We start from the raw sequence: 17,793 nt of genomic DNA, 5'->3' as shown, positions 1-17,793 counted from the left end.
GACTAATATTAACTCTGACTGTAACTTACTAAACAGAGCAATAAAATACACCATTTGTATATTGTTATCTGGCTTATTTGTGGCATACTAGTGAAACAAATACCTTAGGAAGAATTCCAACTGGTATATTTCCCAGTACCATTGCCTTCCCACAAAATACTGGCATTACAGATTTTGCCATGAGCATTTTTACTGCTGGTTATTAAACCACACCACTGACATGTTAAGTTCCATCTACTGTGTCACTCAGTAGCGTACATGTGCTTCAGAAATTGCTTTGTGGTATCACTAACCTATCGAACCTGAGTTTAAGTGCCAGTATTGGTGCAGATAACGCTATGATATACCGTTACTAGGGTTGGTGCAATCATACAGTGTTAGTAACCACTTTAATTGCAAGCTAGCACCGTGCTAACTGATGAGCTGTAAGCTTTCATTCCTTGTTATGCACAGAGTAAAACTAAAGAAGCAAACTGCAAAAATGCAGTGGGTGTACCCGTAGGGCCTTCTAAGTCTTCAGAGAAGGCTTGATAATTTCTGTAAAAGATTATATATATTTTTGATTTATTTCACTTAATCTAATCATCATGCTTGCTGTATTTAAACTCTGCAAGTGATGTAGTAATTCTCTTATTTCATTAAAATTTGCAAAAATGTCTTAACTCATCCTTTTGTGTACTCCAGAGTTTTCTGGTTTAACCTGAGTAGTACTGAATGTCAAAAGAAGGGTAATTTTACCATACACGTTTACAGGAGAGACAGATATACAGTGCATGCTTAGGCTTCTAACCTTCACAGGATGTAGAAAATTGACAAAAATATGCATTCAGTTTCATTTGTCAATTTGTCTAAGTATTAATTTCCCAACCTTGGTGGTTGTTTAGAGTTGTTTTGGGCAGTGTACAAAAAGCAAATAAGAAAGATATTCACAGACATCACATCAATGACATTTCAACATTTATTTGAAATGCATTAAAGACCATTTGGACCAAGAAAACAAGTGGGACAATAACCAATAACAACCGAAAAGAAAGCTGGCAGCTGAAAAACAGACTAGAAAAGTCAGACGTTTTGCACCATTTGGATAACGAATGTTGAATGTTCGGCTATGAAGGCACTATTGAGTGTGGAGCTGATGTGGAGTTGAGTGTGCATGTCACATACAGGGAGACAGACGATTCCAGATGAATTCCGATGGCTATTCCAGTAGATTCTGTCAATGACATCACAATCTCCTTTTCCAGGGTCCTCATTTAGAGGCTTACAGAAGGGACAAATACAGTCCATCCAAAACCACTGAGAAATGGTAGATTTTTCAGTGAAGGAGCCAACAAAATCACCATCCATGGCCTGGGTTTCCAAAATCACATTAGCATGAACATTATCAGTAGTCCAGCAGATCTCCTCCTACACTCCTAGTATCCATGAGCTCCTTGCCATAAGAGTAAAGGCAGTTGTGTCTCAGTGTCCTACATTAAGAGGAATCTCACTGGATTGTATTGGATGATATTCACCTTAGTGGTCCAGTGGAATATTCCGCCTTACAACCATAATGAAAAACAAACCAACAAAAAAAAAACCTACAAATATATGAATGCCAAAGGCAATACTTCTGAAATGTTTTCTTTTTTTACTGAAAGATACAAACTTTAGTGTCTGTACACGCTAATGCTAACGGTCAACTTCTACGATTTTGATCACCTTATAACCATTTGGTCTGATTACATAAAATAGGTTTGTGTAAATACAATATGTACATCTGAATTCTATTTGACCATTTTTCATCTGAGCTATAATACTTTGTTTTTTTCTTTACTAAAGTCTGTAAACACTGTACATGGCATCCTATCATAAAAAAGAAAACAAATATGCACAATGCAGAAGAAAAAAAGCTAAGAACGCTCAAGAACAACACTGTAGTAAAATGAAAAGGTGCTTTTAATGCACCGCTTTCTGGTACAAAAAAGTAGTCCCCTTTTTCACCCTGTTGCTTCCCTTTCAAAATTATAACTCATAATGTGTCCTATCTGTTGTTTTGAAATTGTGAAATACGTCATTTTAACAGTTAACTTTATTTAAATGTGTGATAAAGTTGTCCCAGCTGTCAAAGTCAGAAAGAAAACTAACTGAGTTCCTGTAGTCATCACTGTAGGGAGTCAATGTGCTCCTTAGGGCCCAATGCAAGCTTAAATCAGGGGACATCTTAAACCCCTCTATCTCGTATATACAGTAGGCAGCTGCTATATTGAGACAGAACAGGTCAAAACCAACCACCCCAGAGGCTCTAAACGGGCTTCTATTCACACATCATTGAGCTTTTCTCTCGGCACAGCTGGCCTCTACACGTTTACAGTCCCACACTGCAGGTTCTCCTCGAGTCATTCTCCTCTCTTCCCAGTGTGTAAGACAGAAAATACAGAGGCCAAAGGGCAAAGAGCACACTTCAGGGAGCTGTGCTCTCAGCTGTCCTTGTGAATGCCGACTTCAGTTCACCTTTGGGTAGATCTTCTCATAAAAGAAGTTCTGAGCCAGCACGTACAGTTCTCCGTCCTTTTCCCGGACGCCGTGAGCTCGGACGAACTGGAACTGCTCCAGAGCGAACTCATAAAACTCGTTCTCCATCTTCCATATGTCCGACTGCTGCAGCTTGGTGATGGACTCTTTAGTGGGAGGCTTCTTCTCGCTCGTCTTCCTCAGATGGGACTTCTTACCTGTGAGACACAACACACAGATTCATGTTGATTTTACTGTCAGTGCATTGTTTACTTAAAGAAAAAAGCTTTATAATGCTCTATAATGTTCACTTCTCAATGCAGTCACTCTGACAGACTGCAATATTAGGTCTGCACAGCCTTGAAATTAAAGCCCTTACCCAGGACCCAACCTGAACCTGTAGAGATCAATTTTTGCAGACTTTACTGTGCTTTGTTTTGTTACGAGTTGATTAATAGAACGTTTAAGAACATTAAAAAAAATAATAATAATAAATAAATTGTATTTAACACTGACTTTAAGGGGAATTCCACTGATTTTTTTTTAAGTTCTGCATAATTAAATGATTAAAATGTAAAGTCTTCCAAAGTTATTTGATGTGAAATGCCCTAGAGAATGTTCTAAAGAAATTTGCCAAGTCGGAACTGTTCACAGTGGTGGAGATAGGAACCAGACATCTAAGGAGTTAAATGCCTTTAAAAGCTCCCTTACAGAAAGACATCACATGACATGTTTACAGATACACTGCCTGAGGTCTGAAAGTTTGGGCCTACTTTTTATTTTTTTGGTGGCAAGGTTCCACAGTGTTCTAAGCCAAAAAGAGTGCCTAAAGAAAACTTTATTTTTCAGACCACTATTTGGCCATTATCAATATTACATATAAAATTCAGAAGACATGCATAGATTCACCTGTAATTTTTCGATAGTAAATAAAATGGCTATATTTGTGTTGTAGACATCATGACCCCTGGTTCCCATCACCACCAATGTTAAGAAATCTGAGTCAGTAAATTTCTCTAAAATGAACCCTTTCACATCAAACCATTCTGAATGACTTTGTTTACATCATAATGATAGAGTTATGCAGCAATTTAGAAACCTCTGTGCTGTTCCCCTTGACCTGGTTTGAGCAAGTACTCTGATTCTGATACATTTGTTTCAGGCATACAACTGCACGGTGAACGGGTTGCTAAAGAGAAAATGTGCCAGTTCTCTTACTGTCACAGCTCAAAATACCACCCAAATAGTACCTGCTCTGTGAGGGTCCATGGGGGTCCTGACCACTGAAGAACAGGGTAAAAGGGGGCTAACAAAGTATGCAGAGAGACAGATGGACTACAGTCTGTAATTGTAGAACTGTAATTGTAGAAGTGCACCTATATAGTAAGTGGAGCTGATAAAACTGACAATGAGTGTAGAAACAAGGAGGTGGTCATAATGTTATGCCTGATCGTTGTGTGTATATACATATACGCACAAACACATACATACATACACACACAATAGTTTTCTTGATGCAGAACAAAACAACACTTAAGATACAAAGAATATACAGTTGTATGCCCTTGGTCAAATGATATGTTCTGTTGATTTTAAATTAACACAATTAACTTAACACACTTAAATACAGCTTTTTTGCATGTTTTAGTGCACAATTTCTACTTTTTGTTGAGATTAACGTACTGGTAAAAAATAAAACATTAAATACAAAATGTTGCACAGGCATTATGTTTTATTTTTTTCACCAGTATGTCAAATCCAGGATATAAACAGTAATTGTGCTTTAAAGTGTACGGAAATGTGTTCTCTGTAGAGGACGTGTTAACTTATTTTCACTTAGAAAATCAACAAAACATGTCATTTGACCAGGGGCACCCTTTTATGCATACAACCGTAGATCACATAAGACATATAGGGTACATGAAGACATGCCATGCAAATTACAGTTTTAAATAATTGGACAAAGCTGTGCAGCTTGTGACTTGTTTTAAAAGTATGACATCACATAACATTATAGAGGTAAAACCGGTGTGGCTGAATGGTGTCTAAGCAGTGGCTGAGTGCGGGTCCATTTGCACAGCACCTGTTCGGTAGAGTTCAGTGGCTCCTCTGAAGAATCTTGGCAGCGCTGCCTCCAGCATCATGATAAAGTCCTCCAGCTCCTCCGTCACACCCACCAGCAGATACTCATTCACCAGGTTATACTTAGCTTGCTCCAGAGCCCAGCGACTGCCCACGTTCCTACACACAAAAACACCACTTAACATTAATCACACATCATCAAACTGTACTGTATGAGCTCACACTGTACAGTGCAGAGTCACAGTGTATTTTCACTAGCACATTACGTTTGAATATATATTCCAAACACATTTAGTGGTATGAATCAATAAATGGGGAAGGCATACTCAATAGGCCCTTCTTTTACCATGGTGAAGTACACTGAATGTCCAGAAGTATTCACACACCTTTTCTAAATAGTCAGTTCAGCTACTTTAGGTCACCATACTCAATGCCAAGCATCAGCTAGAGGGGTATAAAGCCCCCCAGCATTGTGTTGTGGAGCAGTGGAACTGTGTTTTCTGGTTTGATGGAGCTCCATCCAGTACCTCTGGGATGAGTTGGAGTGGTCTTTGTGATCCAGAACTAACAACCCAACTTCAGAAGCTGGCCTCACTAACACTGTTGTGGCTGAATGCAATCAAATTAAAGATGTAAATGATACACTGACTAACCGGTAACCAACAAATAACTGTTCAATCAACGCTATTGGTTAAAAAAAAACAATTCATTTAATTTAAATCATATTATTTTTTTTATTTATTTCCAAAAAACACCCAACCTTTTTGAATAGACATGGAGGATGGCATCAGCTTTCAAGAACTACTGGGGTACACTGCCATATCATGGCACTTATGTTCATTTTAACTGGGGCTAGGGATGAGTGCTACATGTAAATTTAGAGCTTTAGAATGCTGAACTTTCATTTCACTGTCATTTTGTCAACCTTTTAGTTTTTGCTGATATTCATTATGAACATATTACAGTTTAACCAAAACAAGGTTCTTGTTGGGTATGTTTAATATGATATTGGGCCACTTAATATACATGCGAATGCCTGGCCCCATCTATCAGTACTATATTCCACAGTCCATACAAAGAATTGAGTGCATTAATACAGAATTCAGTTGAAGTGTGCACTCATTAGTGTGCATATATCAACTACTTTACAATGGCTTCAAATGTGGCTCAGCTAATCAGTTTTTGGATTCGGAATTTGGTTTTATAGCTGATATTTGGTGGGTCACCTCCTTTATTTTAGGCTTGTTGGTTAATGATTACTTGCCAAATAATAATGGGCAGTTATCAGTCAAAAGAATTTGCCAAAATTGACATCCCTAAATCAAATCTGAAACAAACTCCCTATTAATACCTTTGATTTTAGAAGAAACGCTGGATGAGCAGGTGCTTACAAACTCGTGGACATATAGTCCCTCACACTGACCTTCATTAATTTGGAGACACTTTTCCTTCCATTGAAAACTTAATGTGCTCCCTTTTCAATTAAGCAAGGAAAAATACTTTGAAATAAACCAGCTACTTGTTGAAACTTCGTGTTCATTTTAGCTTCAACACTGAGCTTCATGTTCTTGAAAGTGTCTTTCTTGGTGTGAAGAGCAGCTTTTGCCTAAATAGTGATTTGACACTTTCCTTTTCCAAGCTGTTGTTAAAAGCACATTTTGAAACTCTTTTGGTCCAAATGTAGCTTAAACAGCTGAAAGGTATGAGCGCTGATGGGTGCTAAAATCAACAAGTAGATAAAACGTGTGTGCTTTGGTGTTATTTCCAAGGTAGCGCAGTCACAAATATTCATGTGTGATATTGTTTTCCTCCAATTAAACCTGCTATTGCAAATTCAGTTGTTGCAAATGGACAAATGGAACTAAATTGTACTAAATAATATTAAAAAATATAAAAAGTTTGGTGTTTCCAAACTTCTGCCAGGCAGTGTGACTCCATCACTTTCCCTTCACCTTCCTGTGAAATCTAATAAGGTATACGGTGAATGGCTACTATGACCCACCAGCACTCTGAATAATGGCCGCAGAAAAATGGGATCTGCAGCCAGAGTTTCTCAGGAGCGCAGTCAGATCCCCCCGACGACACACATTCATCGAAAGTCTGAAACACAACACAAACACACCTCACATCACTTTGTGATTAGAGTGCTAAATAATGCAACAGCAATACCTTACAATATATTAAATACTTTGATGTAACAATGTTTAAGATCGGCCAGCATTTTAATAACCAAAATTATTCACTATTACTGGATCATATAAATTCCTTGATTCATTAAAATCCCCACAAAACTCCTCTGGGGCATCTGAGCTTTCGTCATGATGCTCACAGCACAATAAAAACATTCAGTGATTGGTCAGAGGGTCATTTGCATATAGCAGCCTCCTGCAATTTCAGTGTTGCAAAGGCTGATATTATGGCAACAATGAAAAATGGTATATTATGCAGCCCTAATACAAATGGGGCCAATAACAAATCTTCTTTTCCACTTTGAGCTTCTATCTCTGCCTTAATCACAGCCTCATCACAGCCTCATACACACAGACTGAATATCAATGGTTTGAGACTGTGAAATGAACATACCAGTGCAGCCATTCTGTGAAGCACCAGAATGAAACTGTCAGCCACTACTTCCTCTCTTCCTTAATCAGACCTGAATGTTACTGAGCGCATTCCATATTGTGTTTATATTGTTAAATACAGTCATTCCAATGTAAATTACAAACACATTAGTGAATCATTGAGGTCACATGGTTAAAAACTGACTTGCTTTTTTAACCAGAATAATTTCTCCTGGATCACATGCATACCTTGTTTCTTCAAGCAGAAGTCAGAGTTCAAAGACAATCAGGGCATCTCACCTTCTTGTCTCCCTGTTTTCTTCTTCTGAGGCCGGGCCTGTAGTCGTCTCCGAAGCGCAGGAAGTAGTAGTAAGACACCAGCCGCTCAATGGGGTCCCGCACCACATTGACATAGATGGGCTTCCCCCTCACACCGAACCTGCAGTACAGAATACATTTACAGACAGGATTAGATGCACACAAATGCAAAAAATGCAATCAAATTGTATTATATAGTGCTTTTTCAACACACATAGTTCCAAAGTAGCTTGCCAGTACTCTGGTCCAGCCCTCTGATGAGGGTCACTGACAGAGACATTGCAAGACAAAACCTCTAAGAGCAAGAGGAAGAAACACTTAGAGGAACCAACAGGAACACATCCTCTATTGAGCTGCAGATGATGTGGTGCAAATTTGTCGAGTTGTTTTAATTAAAATGAACTTGCTTTGATATTGAAGGTAGCGTTAGTCAGAGGTCAGGAACCACCCAATTATCCATAATAGGCTAGTTAGATTAATATCACAATTATCATAATGCATTTGACCAAAGGGTAACATATAAAGTTGTATGGAAACTTTCGAACATCATCAGTCAAATTACGTTTTGTTGATTTTGTAACTGAAAATAACTGATCCATCTTCCTTTTTGCACATTTTAATGCACAATTTCTATTTATTTGCTGAGTTTAACATAGTGAAAAAATAAAACGTGGCATAACTTTTGCAAAGCTCAAATTTTATGTTTTATTTATTTTCCCCAATATGTTAAATTCAGCAAATAAACAGTAATTGTGCATTAAAATGTGCAGAATTTTGTTCTCTGTAGAGCAGTAGAGCAGTGGTCACCAACCCTGGTCTTGGAGAACTACTTTGCTGTGGTTTAGTTTCAACCCGTACTTAACATGACGCCCCTTACTTTTACCTGAAGCCAATGCATCTGATTCAACTAAGTAAACACTTGTAAAGAAGTAAATTTGCTGGACGAGGTGTGGTTGGAATTAGACTATGCAGGGAAGTAGATCTTTAGGACCAGGGTTGGTGACCACTGCTGTAGAGGATGTGTTAACATGTCAACAAAATATGTCATTTGAAAAGGGGCGCCAAAACTTTTGCATATGACTGCAAGTACACCCACAATACATAATGGAATGATAAGCTCAATTTAAAATGTGTTGCAGATATTTGGGTGGCTCACCCTAGATTTTCAGAAAGCCAAATAAAGATCTTTTGCAACATCTTCCTCAACCACTAGAGGGCAGCAACACTCCTGAAAGCGAAGCTCATCTCTTCAGCGAGCTGCCATGTCAGTGCTGCTCTTATAGCTTGACATACTGATGCTATGCAAAAACAGCTGCAGATTGATGATGACTAAGTGAACAGAGGTCTTTCTGCCTCTTTGTGTGATGCTACAAAATATGCCATGGGCCAGTTTCCCGGACATGGATTATGCCTAATCTTGGACTTAATTTCAGGGCTAATGGCAAATGACCAGTGGAAATCCTTTGAACTCCATGCTTAGGCTTAATCTGGACCTGCGAAACTGGTCCTATATGTCAAAGTTTCTAGACACTTGCTTATCTGATGTTTCTTCAAAGGTATTAATAGAGTTTGTCCCCCTTTGCTGCAGAAACAGCCTCTACTCTTCTGGGAAGGCTCTAGATGTCGGAACATTGGTGTGAGGAATTCGTTGCATTCAGCCCCAAGAGCTTTAGTGAGGTCAGCTACTGATGTTGAATGTTCAGTTCTGGATCTCAAACGCCACTCCAACTCATCCTAAAGGTATTAGATGATGTTCCATCACTCCAGAGAACACAGTTCCACTGCTCTACAACACAACGCTGGGGGCTTTATACTCCTCTAGTTGCCATTTGATTTGGGAATGGTGATCTTAGGTTCTTGCGCAGCGGCTCCAGAGCATCCTATTCAATTCGTAATGCTTTTCGATAGAGATTATACAAGCTGTGCATGTGCAAGTGAACGCCTGTGTCAGCAGTGGGTGCACCTTAAAGTAGCTGAACTCACTAATTAGTAAAGATGTCTGGATATTTTTGGACATATAATGTAAGTAACAGAGCAGTAGTGGGAACTGTAGATACTCACTTGGAGAAGTCCAGATAGGCTACATGGCCATGGTAAAAGCCTGGCTTCATCTCCTTCCAGGTCGTCACATTCTTCACAAACCTCACCTGGAAAATGCACAAATAAGTCGATACAAAAATAGCATACGCACAAAAACCATATACAATACAGCAGCAGTGTAAATCTCTGACCTCACAGCAGTTCAGTTAAACTACAGTCTTTTAGGACACAGTGAGCAAGTGACTTGCCAGTAACGTTTATAATAGTGTTGCACAACACATTATTAATCATCATGATATTGGCCAGATTGACATCTGTGATATACAAGTGAGCCCTCTAACAAATTATATCATTCTTTTATTGTGTGATGTGAGCATTTTGACCAAGCACAGCTACAGATGAGCATTTCCAAGGGTGTTTTAGTAAATCAAGGTATTCATACAATGCAGCAAAGGTACATTATTTTGGTCAAAATAATACACGCCTTTCTTCACTCATGTCACATTATTGAATCACCAATGCATTTTTAATGTGCTGACAAGACATTGCAATGTAGCAATATGATTGCAATACTAGTATACTAGTGTCCATGTTGTGCAGCTGGAGTCTAGGAGTTATTTTGTATCTAACAATTGCACAATAATATCCCACTCAGCCGTGCGCAGCAGAATATAGAACATCCACTCTGGCTGCAGTAATAAAGACAAAGCGATAGGTTGTCTGTACAGGTCTCTAAAAGAAACCTAACACACTGAACCATTATTGTCAACGACACCACTCCTGAACACCTTGTGCCCCCGGCCTCTGGCAGCGCTCTTCAGGGAGAAACAGGCAGGTTTGCATTTGTGTGGCAGAGAGACACTGGAGCAGATATTACCTGAGCAAAGAACCGCACAAACAACACCTGCCTCCACTCGCTCAGAGGCATTTATTCTCCATGTACGGGATGTCAGTGACACGAATACAAATGCCAGCAGACACAAACACACTCGCACACAGATACAAACAGACACACACAAACAGGACACGCATGCGGACACACACGGCAGTGTCCTGTGGTACTTTCTGGCCCGCCACTGCCGCCACCCTGGGCGGCATACAGGTGATTTGAACACAGCTGTGAAAAAGGCCTATTTGAAGACAGCAGTGAAAAAAACAAAACAAAACAATAATGGCTCCACTATTACTTTTTTCCCTTCGCTCATCCATGAGCAGAATCCACCAAGGCTTTTCATGTTAAACCATTTCCCACCATGTTCACAAACGATTTTAAATGGGCAGCAGAAAATGGCATCTGTCTGCTGCCATCAGCTCGGCAACCTGCCACTGCTGATGCCTTTCAATTCCCCTCTAACCAAACTGCCACCTTTCCTGCTCCCCTCTTTCTTTCCCTCTTTGTTAAACACAGCTCTCCACCACTGGCTGGACCAGCACTGATGGAGGATTATGAATAACAGGTGGAGAACCAGAGATGAGGGAGATTGTTAGAGTGAGCAAGGCATAAACACAGGGTTCACTGCACCTCCCTCTCCTCTCCTGCTATAAAACAAGGTAAATTTTCACAGTTTTACTTCCTTGCCCCAAATGTAGCACATCAGCAAAGACAAGTTCGGCATCTGAGATTTGCTTCTTTAGTTTTGCATGGAAGCTACAAGGCTAATGCAGCTAACAAGCAATGAAAAATCATGTACACCAGTTAACATTGTGCAAACTGCATGCCTGAATCATCACACTTGGCCCAGACTGTGTCCAGCTTTTAAGTAATCTCACATAGACTTGCTTATGTGTTATCTGACACTGCATGATGTACTGTTAGCTTAAAAAATTGAAAAAAGTATGAACAACATTTCTTTTGTCCATTTTTATAGATGACAGTACAGTGTCAGATACCACATAAGTGTCAGTACAGTGTAAGATAATCCATAGGCAAGTCTGTTTGAAGTTACTTATCCACACATACCCTACAAGACTGGTAGGATGGGATTTAAATGTCCCACCAGAGGTGTTATGCTGCAAGCCCTTAACTTTTGCTGACAGTAAAATCATTTTATCATTTTTAGCATGCAGAAACAGAGCTTTCTGGGTGCTACCATGTTTATCATTATATATAAAATATACAATATGCCTCCTGTCTTGTTGAACGCACAGTTTTTTTCCCCCCAGCATGTAAGCTCATTCATTTGGGATCAGTAAACATCATTTTGTTCATGCGAATTACCAATAAACTGTGACTGATGTTTGACTTGTATTCCTGTTCATGTGTTTTCTTGTTCAAAAACTAGTTGGTGTCACAGAATAATTACAATTTTTTAGCTTTCTTAGGTCATGTTCTTTATATACCAAACAAACAAACTAACAACATTCAGAAAATGCGTTATTAACACAAAAAGCACATAAAATGGCATTTTTTGGCATTAAAGGGTTAACAGCTCATTGCAGTTTAAGGAAAGAGTGAGATAATTTAGACTTGCAGTTTGCACAGTGTTAATCCATAGACTATAAGTTTCCATTACTACATTAGCCTCATAGCTACATTGCAAAACTAAAGAAGCAAATTTCAGACACTGAATATGTTTTGGCTGATGGACTATATTTGGGGTACACATGCTGCATTCAGGTGAATGTACTGTATTTTATGACTCCATTTGAGTGAGTCACAGTATTCATCAGTAAATGTACCTTTTATTTTATTGGAAAGTTACAGTTAAAGAAGAACTCCACTCTCCTGTATTTGTGAAAGTGATACATCAGCACCTTTGGAGAAGCAGGACCGATGCTAAATTTGGACATTTGTTTCTTATTAATATCAGGTCTAAGCACATTTAAAAATGGATGCCCTATTTTGTAACTCAGTGCGCAGGAATGCATAAAGCACAAAAATAAGCAAGTGAGCCCATGTGCATTGTCACTGAGACTTCAGTGCTTCTGGACTTTGTATCCATTGTATGTACACTATATTGCCAAAAGTATTCACTCACCCATCCATATCATTGAATTCAGGTGTTCCAATCACTTCCATGGCCACAGGTGTATAAAACCAAGCACCTAGACATGCAGACTGCTTCTACAAACATTAGTGAAAGAATGGGTCGCTCTCAGGAGCTCAGTGAATTCCAGCATGGTACCGTGACAGGATGTCACCTGTGCAACAAGTCCAGTCGTGAAATTTCCTCGCTACTAAATATTCCACAGTCAACTGTCAGTGGTATTATAACAAAGTGGAAGCGATTGGGAACGACAGCAACTCAGCCACGAAGTGGTAGGCCACGTAAAATGACAGCGGATGCTGAGGCGCATAGTGCGCAGAGGTCGGCAACTTTCTGCAGAGCCAATCGCTACAGACCTCCAAACTTAATGTGGCCTTCAGATTAGCTCAAGAATAGCATAGAGAGCTTCATGAAATGGGTTTCCATGGCCGTGGGGTTGTTTTTCAGGAGTTGGGCTCGGCCCCTTAGTTCCAGTGAAAGGAACTCTTAATGCTTCCAAGCCCAAGAGATTTTGGACAATTTCATACTCCCAACTTTGTGGGAACAGTTTGGGGATGGCCCCCTCCTGTTCCAACATGACTGCGCACCAGTGCACAAAGTAAGGTCCATAAAGACATGGATGAGCGAGTTTGGTGTGGAAGAACTTGACTGGCCTGAGTCCTGACCTCAACCCCAGAACACCTTTGGGGTGAATTAGAGCGGAGACTGCGAGCCAGGCCTTCTCCTCCAATATCAGTGTCTGACCTCACAAATGCGCTTCTGGGAGAATGGTCAAAAATTCCCATAAACACACACTTTAGGTTAAACCTAAGCCTTGTGGAAAACCTTCCCAGAAGGGTTAAAGCTGTTATAGCTCCAAAGGGTGGGCCGACATCATATTAAACCCTATGGATTAAGAATGGGATGTCACTCAAGTTCTTATGTGTGTAAAGGCAGACGAGCGAATACTTTTGGCAATATAGTGTATGTAAACCCAAGCAATAAGCTGAAGTATCTTAACAGTGGTCCTCATAACCAATAGTTGGGAAAGCGAAATGACAGCAGAGATGAGGACTAGAGTCAGTGACTCGGACCTGCCTCTCTACTCACAAGCTCAAGCTTACTCATGACTCAACTCAGATTTGAGACTTAAGACTTGTGAAATTTAAGCCATAGGAAAAGTTTTACTACAGTTTTACTACAGTAATGTGCAGTGCTGGGGTTTGAGGGCACTGCATTATGGGCAATGTAGTGAATTTGTTATTACTTTATGTTATTACTTTGGCGACCGTAGTCACAGCTGCAATGCAAAATGCTCTCTTTTACTTTTTCTCATCTGTACTCTAGTTTTGTATTTTTTTGTTTTTCTTTGTTTTATAAGTAATCTGCAATAAATACCAAGTGCTTCACCGACATTCCAGTCCAGCTCATCCTTTTGGAAAAGGGAAACTGTGGATTTTCCCCCAGAGTGACATGAAAGCCCTGGAGCTAGTAAAATGAAAAGCTCCTCTAGTTACCACGACCACGGCCTGGAGGCAGAAATCAGGAAAAGTAGTAATTGCTATAATGCTGTGCTCCTCACAGCTCGCAGCAGCATCAGGTTCAATGCGGCTTCAAATAACAAGACTTTCATTATAGGAAAGCATTCAGTCTGATGGACAGAACAAAGCACTACACAAAGTAAATGGAGCGTTTAAAGAAAATTAGCATTAGTTGTCAGCTAATCTACCCACAGTTTTAGTAAATTACAAATCATATTCCTTTAAAACTTTAGGTGGATTAACTACGCTAGCTAGCCAATATACTTACAGACTAACCAACCATTTCAAGTTGCTCTGCCAATTCAGTTAAACCACCATAGACACTGTGTGTAGTGCTTCAGTTCTGTCCTTCAGACTGAAAGTTTTTCTGTGATGAAAGGCTTGTTATTTAAATCCATGTCGAACCTCACAGGTGCAGATAATAACAGTACTGAAATTCTCTACTGAACACTTGCGACTCGACTGCCTCGCACTTCAGAGACTTGAGAGCCGACTCATTCACTTCTTGGCTGCCAGAACTAGCGAGAGTCAAACCTGATTAGATTTCATTTTAAACAGCTTGCAAATAATGCTGGATCATACATGTAGAGCTGGTTCCTCAGACTGAACACAAGCTTGGACTAAAAAAGCTTTTCAATTGTAGGTTAACATTGACGTTCCAATTTAGTTCTAGACTAGGCTTAATCCATGCCCAGAAAACCAACCCATAATGTTTTATTCTCTATCATTGTTATTGATCAAGGACTGTTAAAACATCAAATTGTTAGAGGGCACTAATAAGCCAATAAGCTGAGGTAATTATATAATAAAAAAATATAAAATTGTTTTTGTACACTTATCTGTAGCTGAATTCCAGACAGCTTCTGCCATTATGATGCACAATGTCTATTTTTCTTCCTGAAGCACTTAATGGACATGGCTTGATATGTATCTCACTTAGCAGTCTGAATAACCTCCACAAGGTAGATCAATTAGTGCTCAAGCAGCTTTGTGTGCATCAATGAAAGGAAACCCAGAACAGCAGGATCTCATGAATGCACCTACAGGTCACACAGGTGGCAATATAATCGTTAATCCTGATTTTTTGACAATAATATACTGTGATATTTTTAGACAGTCATGCTTCTTTTCCTAACATAGCCAGCATAGCATCTTTAAGATGCTTACTGAACAAGGCACCATGGGCAGCACTTCTCTCCTCACCTGGTCCTGCAGAGACATGACGGGGTTGTTCTTGGTGGTGTTGATGTGTAGGACATGGAAGCGGTTCTTTCCGCACAAATCATAGGCGATGTTGGTGAAGGATGTGCTGGCCGTTTTGGGTACACGGTTGTAGATGATGACCTGATCATCACTCTCAGCCAGTGCTGGCCAGTCTTTGACCACGTCGTGTGTCTGTCTCTGCTCCACCTCACGCACCTCATGTCTGGCTATTGTGCGCTCTGAGAGAGAGAGTGAGAGAGAGAAAATAATCTAAGCATTACATGCAAAAATTGCTAAACAATGTAGCTTAATATACAGGTAGAAATGTGCAAAGCTGCCACCGTGCAGCACTAATGAATTATACTTGAGTTAGAAACTCAAGTATTGCACAACATGTAGCTTTTTTGGTTATAAAGCCAAAAGATGTTTTGGGATACCTTGACTTCCTTTGAAATTTTCCAAGGTTTGATTTTTAGTTTTACTTTTCAAGGAAAAAGGTTTTGTTAGCAGCAGTTGTTTGCTAAATACTGGCTATTTAGCTTCAACACTCAGCTTTAAAAGTGTCTTCATTGGTATGAAGAGCAAATTTAGCTTAAATAATGATTTTGCATTTTACTTTTCCAAACAAGATGCATATATAAAATAAATAATAATAATAATAATAATAATAATAATAACAACAATAATAATAATTCATGGTCATCCAGTACAAAAGTGGATGTACTTGTTTTACATGCACCCTGGTATAAACAAAAGGTGCAACTGTTCCATGACATTACACTGTTTTTTGTTGTATACTGCTGACACCACCAAAAAAATAAACAATACAAACACAGCTAGTGTAGATGCATCTCATACACTGCAATAATACAGCATCTGAATTTGTTATTTAAGCAAAAACAATCACACTACACAAATCACATCATTCCACAGTCTTAAAAAACTAAGACGTTTTGTTTATTTCATATTTTATTGTTTTCAATCATCGTAATTTTAACACTATAAAGTTTGGTCAGTAGGGGGAGCAATGCACTCATTGATCAACCTCTGCCTACAAGAACATTCATTGGCTCACAAGCCACTGAATGCGATTGTTTTATTGGCTCCCTGCTGAAACATCTGCATGAATTAGGGCGTGCTTCACTTCAATGACATGCCAATGAGGTACCGCTAGGCTGGCGCTTGATTTCACGCACTGAAGCTGATTCATTTGCGCTCAAATCTCTGCTTGTTTCCACAACAAATGTTTCATGAATCAGACACGGAGTAGTTTGTACATCATTAAAAGTGGTCAAATCTGCAGTCCTTTTAACGCAACTGATGAATATGGGCTACTGAAATGCTGACATCACAACAAGGTGAAATGTATGACCTTTGTTATTATTCCCAAGGTAGAGCTTTTCTCAGCTTTTCTCTTCAACTTTGGAGTTTTTCTTCATTAATATGATACATTATAGCAAACTAGCAAAGAAAACATGCTCATTTATATTATAAACATTTCTTAAGGTAGATGCCCCCAAACTTTTGACAGGCAGCATATAATTGTGACTAAACACTGGCCGCTAATTTAGCAAAACCTGTGGATTCTATTTTGCTTAAATACATATATACAGAAGAGAGGGAGCTAAAAAAGTACACACAGAAAGTGGGGACAGGTGAAATAAGGGCATGAGCAAGGCAAAAAGAGAGAGAATGAGAGAAAGATAGAGAGACAGAGAGAGAATGCAGAAAAGAGCGAGGGAAAGGGAGAAGGAATATAGGCTATAAATCCGGCGAGGCTGAAGGTGTGTTAAAGGCTCCCTCCAGGCTTGTTCACCCACATGTTGATTTAATGAAACCCTACTCAGTGAACAGCAGCGGGATGAAAAGCTGCAGTAATGGAAAAAGAACGAGAGGAAATAAAGCAGGCGGTGTTAGCACCCACACAAGTGGACTCTGGCACAGGCCTCACACCAGCACTTTACTTTATGGACTTCAACATTGAGGTATGATAAGTTCTTTGGCTGTATGAAGTTGTCAAAGGGGGCTTGCAACACACAGTGGTATAAATCCCCCCAGCCTCCCCTTTGGTGGCTCAAAGCAGCAAAGGCCTTTCTTTTTTTTTTGCTGTTTACATTTGAGCTGATCTCCACCTTCCTCATTATCCACTTCAACTCATTCCTCAACTCAACCAGCAGCAGGAGTGACTGCTGTTAGCTCCACCACAGCACACTGCACACAGCAATACTGCGCTTCAATGATGGAGGTACTTCCAATCCTCTCCTCTACAAATACTATATGAAAAAACAAACAAATAAATGCACAAATGCATGCATTGCTTTTTTATACATTAGTATCATCAATTCGTTTTAAAATAATGGCATGCTATACATTAAGCATTCTCTACGGATTTACTCTAATGACGTACAGGACTGTGCAAAAGACCATAAGAGACCAGTCTTTATTATAACAGCCATTAAGTACAAGTTATTCATTTGTCAGGACATATATCTGAGGAGATCAGATCTAAGGTAATCTACTTGAATAAGAAATGGAAATTCACAGGAATATAGGTTGGGTTAAAAAACTGTTCCAAAAATTATTAAAAGA

The 17,793-nt window shown here is 39.4% G+C and overlaps 1 protein-coding gene across 1 annotated transcript in view; it reads right to left on the bottom strand.

The window, feature by feature from the left end:
- Positions 1 to 871: 871 nt before the first annotated feature.
- The window catches only part of hs2st1b (heparan sulfate 2-O-sulfotransferase 1b), a 94,051-nt gene continuing 77,129 nt past the window's right edge, over positions 872 to 17,793 (bottom strand). Inside the window, exons 2-7 of the mRNA XM_036570424.1 lie at positions 15,205 to 15,443; positions 9,516 to 9,601; positions 7,437 to 7,575; positions 6,578 to 6,675; positions 4,577 to 4,734; positions 872 to 2,711 (exon numbers count right to left, since the gene is read on the bottom strand). Of these exons, the coding sequence (XP_036426317.1) occupies positions 2,485 to 2,711; positions 4,577 to 4,734; positions 6,578 to 6,675; positions 7,437 to 7,575; positions 9,516 to 9,601; positions 15,205 to 15,443 (947 nt within the window). The 3' untranslated portion in view covers positions 872 to 2,484. The remainder of the gene's footprint in view (positions 2,712 to 4,576; positions 4,735 to 6,577; positions 6,676 to 7,436; positions 7,576 to 9,515; positions 9,602 to 15,204; positions 15,444 to 17,793) is intronic.

This window comes from Colossoma macropomum, unplaced genomic scaffold (genome assembly GCF_904425465.1).
Source record: "Colossoma macropomum unplaced genomic scaffold, Colossoma_macropomum, whole genome shotgun sequence".
Taxonomy (NCBI): domain Eukaryota; kingdom Metazoa; phylum Chordata; class Actinopteri; order Characiformes; family Serrasalmidae; genus Colossoma; species Colossoma macropomum.
Note: the sequence above shows the minus strand (reverse complement) of the source record. Positions and strands in the feature narration are given on the sequence as shown.